Source organism: Amblyomma americanum, chromosome 8 (assembly GCF_052857255.1).
Source record: "Amblyomma americanum isolate KBUSLIRL-KWMA chromosome 8, ASM5285725v1, whole genome shotgun sequence".
NCBI classification, from domain to species: domain Eukaryota; kingdom Metazoa; phylum Arthropoda; class Arachnida; order Ixodida; family Ixodidae; genus Amblyomma; species Amblyomma americanum.
Window position 1 is genome coordinate 32,624,022 of NC_135504.1, and position 10,309 is coordinate 32,634,330.

Here is a 10,309-nt window from a genome sequence, read left to right on the forward strand (position 1 = left end):
CTTTGGACGCACGGAATAACTGTTTTAAATATTCATTTTTTTCCAAGACCTAATACTGACTGGAATAACCATAACAGCGAGTTGCTACCGAGAATTCTTCACTGATATTTGACAACTTCCAGCAGATGTTAAGAATTTGAGTCTATTTATATGCTTGTATGTTTGATGTGTATAGCCGCCCTGTTATGATCTTGTTGTAGATCGCTGTATCAAAATAAAAAAAATCAAATCGCCACCTTGTGACATGATGGCGATTTGATTTACCTAACACAGTGCTTTGCCTGAAGAATAGGCGCTGCAGTTTTTGGCACACATTCCTTGTTGCTTTGGTCTCGCAGCATTTTGTTTTCGCAGTATCCATCGTCTCTGACGTACAAGCTGGCCCACGGTAACTGAACCGTGTAAGCATGTCTTGACCATAGACTTGCTTCCCGTTCATCGTTAAGTTCCAGCGGTACATTACGAGCCAATGAACTAAAACAAAATCACCAGACGTATTGAGAAATTTCGGTGTGGAGGCCAAGCCTGCATTTCTGCGACAAAACTCACGAAAATTCCGCGGATTACTTGTGCTTGTTTCATAAGCCGCCAGGAGATTGGAGGACTCTAATGCGTTCGCACGGAGCACCGGTTACTGCCCCATTTTCCGCACTTCGGAAGTGAACCGGTGACGTCACGATATCCGCGGCGCCAACAACCATAATATGAGGGTGCAGAACCGTGAAGATGAGCATTGCGCATGAAAGATTCTTGATGAGCAGGGCAGTGGCCAATTTACGTCGCATTCAGCCGCGGAGGTTCCCGTGTTTAATGTTCGCTGTTTAGAAACGAAAGGCAAAACATTGCTGCATGATCGTTGCTTTGTACTCATACATTGCCGGAAGTCGTTAACGGCCGACAAACTAATGTTAACGCTTCCAGAAACGCAGCCAATCAGAGGCCATTCTGCGTGAGAAGCTACGCAGTAACCATTAAATGCTCACGCGGGGCGTTGTCAACAGGATCCAGATAATTTCAGAGTTTATAAGTTCATATAACTCACTGCCATTCGAATTTCTTCCTAGCGATAATTAATACAAAAAAGTTTCACGATGCCAGCGCTTCAAAGATGCCTTCGGTTTCGACCTTTCAGCGCGGTATTTGGAGCGCGTTTAACACAAAATTTGTTCTGCGCCATATTTCAGCGTGTTCTGCGATGTTGTCTGCGAAACTCTTACTTTTCTGTCGCGAGTACGAGCCGATGTGGCACAGCTTTTTCATTTGGCGGAACCGCAGAAACAGAGCGGAGGTGATGTAAACAACTGTGTGAGGAAGAATAACTCTATCGCATGCTCATGACGGCACTGAATAAGCAGAACGTAAGCTTATTGTCAACGTAAGCTTATTGGCAGGAGGGTAAATGAAGACCCTCCTGGAAGAATCTTTGCAAACGGGGCAGTCGTCGCCACTTTGTTGCATGCCACCACCGGAAAAGGCACGACGCTTCCATGCTTAATAAAGGCGAAAGAAGAGTACTGGTTCACGTACGCCGAATAAAAGGCACCTTCACACGGTGGTCAGTAAGCATATCATCCAGCTAGAACACTACAGTCGGATACAACTTAAGAGTGCAGCGTGCTTTCCCCCTTCAAAGGAACCCCTTCCAGCCAGTGGCGTCGGCTGATTCTGATGACAGTACTAGTGTGACAAATCAGGGAGTGGTAGATGAAAGGGGATAATCCCTCCTCTCTGAGATCAGGGACAGTTCCCTCTTTTCGTTGTGGTGCCGCTCCCGGCATTGTCACGCTAGCACGGGCCAGGAGAATTGGCCGACGGCACTGGCTGGAAGAGGATCCCTTGACGGTGCAAAGTCGCTGCGTTCTTGAGTTGTACCCTAGTATAGTTGAGCTCACTTGGAAATTCACCCTCATCCGTCATGTCTTCTAAGAGCGCAGGTAGGTCTCATGCGGTACGGGGGTTACAGAAGGGGCAGAGAACGGAAAGTTAATAGCCGCAATTCTGCCAATAAAGCAATGCAGCTAGGTTTTGTTTCAAGAAATACTCCACACTATCGCAAGTCTTTAAAAAAATTGCCTTGAAAAGCTCGTATCAAACCAAACTTAATTTATATTGGCCACACAACTGCTTCAACTGTGGTAGTGACTGCTGCGGAAGGTTCTGCGGAGGGCGCTACCGAAAACAGTGCAAGAAGTATATCCCGACATAGTAAACCGTCGTACAGTTGCGTACATAAGTAAACGGAGCACGCTGTTCCCTTCTAATGTAACCATGCTTTCTCAATCCGAAACGAAGAAACACTTTTTTTCATGAGAAAGCGCACTGACTTCCACTACCATTATGCGCTTACCACAGCTAATAATAATAATAATTGGTTTTGGGGGAAAGGAAATGGCGCAGTATCTATCTCATATATCGTTGGACACCTGAACCGCGCCGTAGGGGAAGGGACAAAGGAGGGAGTGAAAAAAGAAAGAAGTGTCGTAGTGGAGGGCTCCGGAATAATTTTGACCACCTTGGGATCTTTAAAGTGCACTGGCATCGCACAGCACGCGGGCGCCTTAGGGTTTTGCCTTCATAAAATCGCAGCCGCCGCGGTCGGGTTCGAGCCCGGGAACCCCGGATCAGTAGCCGAGCGCCCTAACCACTGAGCCACCGCGGCGGACTTGTGCGAGCCACCATAGCTGCCAATTACAATTAGGCAACACATGAAAAATGTTGGGCAGCAATAGGCTGCTCCGTTTACTTTTGTCCCCACTTGTACGTTTAGAACACCGGTAAATTTTGCAATAGACGAAGACAGGCGCAATTTTGCTTTTCATTTTCTAGGTCTGGTTTTTTCCAAAAAAGAAAACAGCAGAGGTAGACATCTAGGAGCATGATGAGAACGCAAGCGAAGCAGTGCTAAGGCGAGTCCAGAAGCAAAGCCCTAAACCATGCTGCAAGTTCAGAAGAAAAGGTAGGAAACAACACCATTCCTTCACGTCTTGGGGACTCACTCCAACAGTAGCAGTAGACAGGACCTCAGCGTCTGCCAGTTCGTCTTTTCAGACGGTTCTCCGTCGTTTAGCTGGGGGCATGCCCGAATTGTTGCAGCGAGCGCAAAGCTCACGGACGACATCTGCCGCTAAGTCGGCGTGGTACATCATGAGTGCATTCCAACCGGCCGTTTCAGTGACTTCACTGCCGTGGGCACAGATAAAGTCAATGGCACTGCGGCGGAGCACGCCGGCGTTATGGCGGTCGGCGAGGATGAGTGTAGATGTGGCATTGTCGACGTCCATGCTTTCGATGAGGGCCCGTTCGCACAAGTCCTGGAGTGTCCGTAGGCCGTACTTGTCAGACGCTACAAGCAGAGAGTCCGCCATGTCGCGTAGTTTCCGAGTACGCCCGGTGTAGATGAAGAAGAGCAGCTCACCGAACACATCGTAGTCAATGTCCGAAACCACGACCTCCTTTTCCTGAGCTTCCAGCATCTGGTGGCTAAGCATTGCTCGAAATACGGGCGACCGGGAGGCCAGGATCGCCTTGTGTACGCGGTACGCGCCTCCGCCGACCTTAATGGTGATATCGGAATGGCTTGCGGTGTCATGTAGCCAGTGGAGGTCCTCGGAGAGCCGGGACTGGAGTACTATGGCGCTGCCGCTCCTGCGACTTTCAGGCGTGCTGACGTAGCCGTCAATGACTGTCACCACACAACGTATCGCCAGGTCACCTTCCCTCAAACTGTGACAACTGGTACACTCCAGGGCGCTTCTGGGGATGAATTTATCGAAACCCCAGCCCCCTCTATGCCTGGAGAAGGGTTTGAGGCTTGTACGTTTTGCGTTCTGTTCCTCATCGGCTGCATCGATGACGCAAAATACAGCCTCAGCAAGTACGTCGTAGGCGCCTATATAAAACAAGAACAGAGACAGATATTGTTCGTTCATATCGAACGTGCGCTGCCTAATCTTGAGGTACCATTTATCGCCGCCTTCCTGTTCTGAGGGAAACGGTGAGCTGTAGATTCCGTCAGTCATCTGTTGCGAGAACAAGTGGATGTCTTTTATGACCCAGAGGAAAGAGAGCTTCTCAGTTTTGGGTTCAGTTACGCAGTCGATCTCCATTGAGGACATTGTGGCTAAGCTTAGGGCAGTCGTCGGAAGCTTCTCAGAAGCCCTGCTTACCGCGTGTCTGTAGAACCGGGTGGCTTACTGCAACCGCCCTAGTAAACCGCAGTCCTCAGCCACGGTCTACTTCTCGAAGAAATCCGGACGGCAAGGCTTGTCTGCCGGCTGTTGTTGTTGTGTCTGCCGGTGCTGCGCAGGGGTGCCGTTTCGTTTTCCACTTCTTCAGCAACGATCTCGTTCCTCCAAACCCCCGGGATAGGTGCTTTTGTTTTATTCAAATTGGAGTGAATAAACATTTTCTACAACAAAGCACATCAGGTTGTTTTCTTCGTTGTGCATTCGAAAATACCGCCCAAGAAAATATTGGCCTCCCGACGCACAATCAAAAAACTAGGTTATCTGCCTCACATACGAGACGGAAAAGAAAGTTGAAGAGCTTTTAATGAGTACTTGAGGAGAAGAAGAAGAAGAAGAGTCATTTAAAACATGACATTGACGGCAAAAGAGCCCCATCTAAGGGCCGTGTTTTGTAGCGATTTTTTCCGCATTCGTTGCTTTGGCCGCACTATCAATAGTAGCTGTCTCCTGTGATGTCAGGAACTGTGCGTATTTGCGGCGTAAACGCGATCATAGCTGTCTCAGATGAAGCGGTTTAATAGCAGTGCCGTCACGGCAAGCTTTCTTGTATCTAAACAAATTTTATAATGAGGCAATTTAAATTAACTAAAAGAAAAAGCCTCTGCCAACACCGCGTATTTGTATAGCAGGCTAAGCCAATTTAAAACAAAAGAATATGGCTGTAAGCCAAGTAAGAATTTTTAGAAATAAAATTATTGTAATAATACAGGTAATGGTCTGAGATGCCCGCTCGCTACAAAGGGCGCGACCATCCGATCATAGTCATCAAGAGCACGACACTAACGCGGGCCGAATGCAAGGCAAGCACAGCATTGGGAGTGTCGCGGAGGTTGTGGGCAAATGAGGAACCAAGACGTTTAATGGATAGAATAAATGGAGGTTAGTTTGGTGGGTCTTGAATCCAGAGAACTATTGCGCGTTGCCATCGCTCTTGCCCGGTTCATCAGCCAGTGCTGGTCTTCCGGAAGTGAACAAGTCAGCGACGCCTCCTAGTCCTCAGTTGGTGAGTTGTTGATTTCTCGGAATATCTGTATTGCTCTGGCGTTCCCATGCCATGTGGTATAAGTTACCTACTTCACCGCAGAAGCCGCAATCAAGATAATGCGAATTTCGAAGTATATAGCTGAATTTGACTGGTTTGATACGAGTATTTGATAGCAATTTCCTCTGAAACCGCCGCGTTGGCTCAGTGGTTATGGCTCTCGGCTGCTGACCGGAAAGACGCGACCTCCATCGCGGCCGCGGCGTTCGAATTTCGATGGAGGCGAAATGCTAGAGGCCCGTGTAGTGCGCGATGTCGGTGCACGTTAAAGAACCCCATGTGGTCGAAATTGCCGCAGCCCTTCACTACGGCGTTCCTCGTAGCCTTAGTCACTTTGGGACGTTACGCCAGATAAAGCCACAAAACCTTTTCCGTACTAGAACGTTCTTGCGGGCTAGTTGGTTCATTGCAGAAAAAAGGTTAGTACTGCAAGACAGGAGAAGAGGAACAAACCCGACCACACAGGCGCAGACTTCCAACTGTTTATTCGAGACCGAAAGGCAAACGCAATATAAGGAATAAACCTTAGCACATAACCATCTTTGTCATTCACACATGTACTGATTAAAATTTAGACCACATTGACGAAGTTGTTACGTTGCAGCAGGGCCGATAAACCACCCCAGAGTACTCAGTCAGCATGTCCCCAGACACTCCATGTCAAGAAAATAAAAAAATAAAAAAGTAAGGACCCAACAATCAACCTGAGTAAAGAGGGTGAAAAATATGCGAAATGAAAATGCAGGTGATCCAACAGACAACAAGAGTAAAAACTATGAAAGCAAGACATAATCATGTCACATATTGACATATATGTGACATATACCTATTCCGTGCCGTTTAAAAAGTCCCCACCCATCCTACTTTAATGCAACGGTCTGTATTTATTATTAACCAGGCCTTCCCACATGTCGACGGAATTCATGAACGACCCTTATGGAGCATTTCGCATACGCTTGGCATCCCTTTTATGACCGATATCGCGAAATAAGAGGCGACTGTAAGACACGCACACGCGCACTAACGGCTCTGGGAAGTTTATGTGGCACGTTTATGTGGCATCCCTTCCGTCTTCCGTGTAGTTGCAAAGTACAAGCACATTTTGCGCGAGAATATACAAAGAGAAGAAAATCTACAGAAAACCAATTCTATACCTTGAGCGTGGCGCATGATGGCCTTAGCTGCTTATGTGCCATAATACCCAACACAACACATCACAACACAGAGAAGAAAAAAACGGCAGGTATACAATGTCTATCCGGCACATTTTTTTGTTTAATTATGAGCGATCTCTTGCATATACACCAGAAGTTCGCGTTGAATCGCAATCCGCATCTCTCTGCATGGTTTGTTAAGCGTGCTCCGTTTTCTTTGCCGACGCTATACTCTGTTTCATACATAGCAGGCAACGCCGAGGAGGTCGTGGAAGCAATGCGTCGGCGAAACTGTATTACTCCGCCAAGTATCATTCGTCCTTCTCGAAGCCTCGGTGAATCTTTTGGACGAAAACAAAGAGCGGTATGAAACGGAGTGGTAGCTCTCAAGCGGTTGAATCTGTAGGGCGCTCTTTACTTGGACCCCCTGGCTATAAATTACTCTGAGCATAAACTACTTTTTAGGCGCGGAAGCAGTAAGGGTGATTCGCCCTACCCGCCGCGTATGAGATCGCCAAAGTCATTCTTAGTTCCCGAAGTCTCGATCAGTTGGAAGGCTAACTTGCGGCAAGAAGTAAAACTAATTGCAGGAGATTGTCATTCATGGCGCTTGAGATCCGTTGCGACGAAATATCCTTGTGTTCATTGTGGTTGTAGGGCGAACTATTTTTCGGGTGCGTACTTAGCCATCGTGAACAGGCGCGCTTGCTTTGCACGCAGCGTTGCCTGCTATATATGAAATGGAGTGTAGACTTCAGCATTTCACGGGCTAATCGCACAGGGGAAAAATGCGGGCCAAGCCAGAATACGGCAAACACATTAGTCCGGCCAATTATTTCTCACAGGTGGTTACGAATACCGACGATCTCATCTTTTATGTATACGTTCCCTACCCGACACGTGCAGTCCAGACTCTGCGCTTGTGTTCCACTGCGCATGTGGTGCAGAGAGGCTACATCGGTACGGGCCGGAAGAATTTATATGACGTATATGTCCGCCGGATAGATAAAGCCCCCCCCCCCCCTTTTTTTCGGCACAAGCGAACACAAGTGTGCGCCATAAAGGCACGTCATTTAAAGCGTTAGCTTAATCCTGAGGTCAGTTTTCACGTGACATCTGGGCTGGTATTTAAACGGGACTGTAGCCCTAGAGTGTTGTTTACCAGTTTTCCCTGATGGCGCTTTCTACGGTCTCTCCGATGCTGCTACTTGTTCTGGCCTCTTCAGTCGCTTATGGCGGCTTACAGCTAGTAAGTAGTGTAGATCGCAGTCAGTAGCAAATGTACACCTGCGTCTTTTCAGAGTTTCGTTCCAGACAAGAAAAAGTGGAGATACGTGTTATCTTTTCCGAGCACGATTTTTTTTCTTACTTTATCCGGAGGACGGTCAGCACTGTGTTCCTCCTAAAAGCAGAAATAAGGTCTTTTCGTTTAGTTAAGCTGGATATCTTCTTAGTTTTCCCATTTTTAAACAGGAAATTTGCGATACGGTTTCGCTAGCGCCGGAAGCAGAACTTATGACACCTCGTTTTACGAGGTGTCATACGTTAAGGCAGTTAAGATGTAGTTGGTCCTTTTGTCTAAAAACGCGGCACATCTAGTTTGCCTAATCTACATCTCTCCTAAGCTCACTGAATTACTTTATCGTGCATACTTATATCTTCACTTTTTTTGTTTTTTGCAAGGTTCGAGAAAGAGCAAGATTTTTGCGTGGAGCTAAATGCGACGGATTCGGGCTTTTTCGAGTTTTGCCGCTTTGGAGGTACGTCAACTGTACTAACGCGTCTTTCATGCTTAAGTCGCCTAGGAAACGGTGAAATCCTCAATAGTACGCAACTCTTCACACTGAGCTTTGAAGCGCTTGCCGCGAACACATCTTTATTACCAGCGACTGCTTTTGGTAGAGACAAAAGAAAGCAGCTCTTTCTAGTAGCTTCAAATAATACTGCACTGGGCAGCAGCTCAAAGGAAGACGCACCTCACTGCTTGCTCCTGGTACTCATCAATTTTTCCTTTCTTTCTCACCTTCCTTCCTTCTTTCTTTCCTTCGTTCCGTCTTTCCTTTTTCCTTTCCTGCCTTCTTTCCTTCCTTCCTTCTTTCCTTCATTCCTTCCTTCTTTCTTCCTTTCCTGCCTTCTTTCCTTCCTTCCTTTCCTTCATTCCTTCCTTCTTCCTTTCTTTCTATCTTCCTGTCTACCTTTCTTTGTCATTTGATGCATATAATTGTCTCATGTGCTGCGGCAAAACGCAAGATTCATACCTGACAATGAGATCAGCACCCAAAGCATGTATACACCAGGCAGAAAGGAACAACACAGCGAATAGGGGAAATTCAAAAATCCGCAAGTGCGCTTTTTCACATATCTTTTAGCCAAGTACAAGATGGCCGACTTCTCTATAAAAAAACTGCGGGGGGTTATAGAACAAGCGCAAAGGGTGTGGATAGAATCTAAGAAAAGTATTTTGGAAGAATCAAACGAAAACTACTCCTACTTGCTTTGTTTCAGCTGGAAACGCATGGTCGGCGATCTTGTCTCGGGCAACATTGGTATGCGGGAAAGCGCACATGCGTAATTTTGAAAATCACCTATAGTGCACTCTTTCCGACATATAATAAATAACACATCAGAGGAACTAATCACGCCAAACTTGCAGAACAGGACTCTTTATTAAAAACAGGATTAAAAGCACGAGGAAGATGGACGGTAAACAGTCAAGAACATGTGTTTTAAGATCGTTCTTAAGACTGGGATTTTGATTCCTAACAAGTACAATCAGGCTTGACTGGCAGACTACGTACAGCGACGTTAATTCGCCACGACCGCGTATAGGGATAAATGAAACTGCAAGTACCCTTATTTTAATAATTCAGTTATGCTAGTGTATTATCTCTATCTTTTGTGTTTCGCGCGCTCCTTTTCTGCGTCTTCGATAGAACATAAAAATCCCTACCTATAGTTATTAGCGGCAATTTTTTAAGCGATGTTGATGCCTCAGGGCATAATAGGGTATGAAATGAGGGATGACGAGGATGCTTAAATAAATTAAAAACAGGTTGGCTCATCTAATAAAATCAAGTTGTGAACGATGACTTCGCTCCTTCGCGAATCCCCGATTCGAGGCCGCCTGAGCCCGGTTATAGAACCTCGGGCAAAAAGGTTGGCGGCCTCGTTTCGGGGATTCCCGGAGTGCGTAGGCACCCATATAAGCTTAACATGGCGGGGTGCGGGTGCATCGGGCGAGCTCAGTACGCCAAAAGCAGGGACGTGGACTCGGCCTCGCGCAAGATTTAGAATTGCAGTTTTAGAATCTGAAAATGTACCCGGCTACGGTGCGCGTGATGACAATTGCGATGGCGGATTCCTCTGCAGCCTCTGGGGCGGTGTCTGGACAGACAGACAAACTTTATTTCGCAAGTGAGTATTAGGCCCTGCTGGGTCCCTGGGCCACTGCGCGGTCCCGCACTGCATCAAGTAGGAGGTCATGTCGGGAAATGACGTCGGCAGTCCGAGCCACCGCAGCAAGCTGCGATGTCGGGTCTGTAGACGTGAGCAGGACCTCCCAGTCCTCCCAGCTCGAGATGGCGTGCTGTGTCTGGGGGGAGGGTCAGCAGGGCAGCCGAAAAGGATGGGGAAAGTGTGGCGTGAGGGTCACCGCATAGGGAACATGCAGGGGATGTGCCACAATAGTGAGATAACAGCTGAGGGGATGACAGAGAGCGGGTCTGGAGGTGTCTGGAGGGAGAGGTGGTGGGAGGAGGGTGGATGAAGAGCAGTCCATCACGGCTGCGGTTGCTTCATCACCCGTACAGGCAGCGTCCACCCATACGGCGCCCGGCTCGGAGCCGTACACTCGGTGGAGTGCGTTC

General features: G+C 47.6%; 2 protein-coding genes across 3 annotated transcripts in view; one reads left to right on the forward strand and one right to left on the reverse strand.

Moving 5' to 3' along the window:
- Positions 1 to 10,309, forward strand: part of LOC144101260 (fatty acid synthase-like) — a 118,069-nt gene that overhangs the window by 39,297 nt on the left and 68,463 nt on the right. The gene's annotated exons all lie outside the window — the stretch shown is intronic.
- Positions 2,990 to 4,115, reverse strand: LOC144101476 (speckle-type POZ protein B-like). The gene has a single exon (XM_077634657.1). The coding sequence runs from the start codon at positions 4,113 to 4,115 to the stop codon at positions 3,045 to 3,047; it is 1,071 nt and encodes a 356-aa protein (XP_077490783.1). The 3' UTR covers positions 2,990 to 3,044.

What these genes read in the sequence shown, in the direction of transcription:
- LOC144101476 (XM_077634657.1), bottom strand. Translation starts at nt 4,115, where the DNA reads ATGTCCTCAATGGAGATCGACTGCGTAACTGAACCCAAAACTGAGAAG.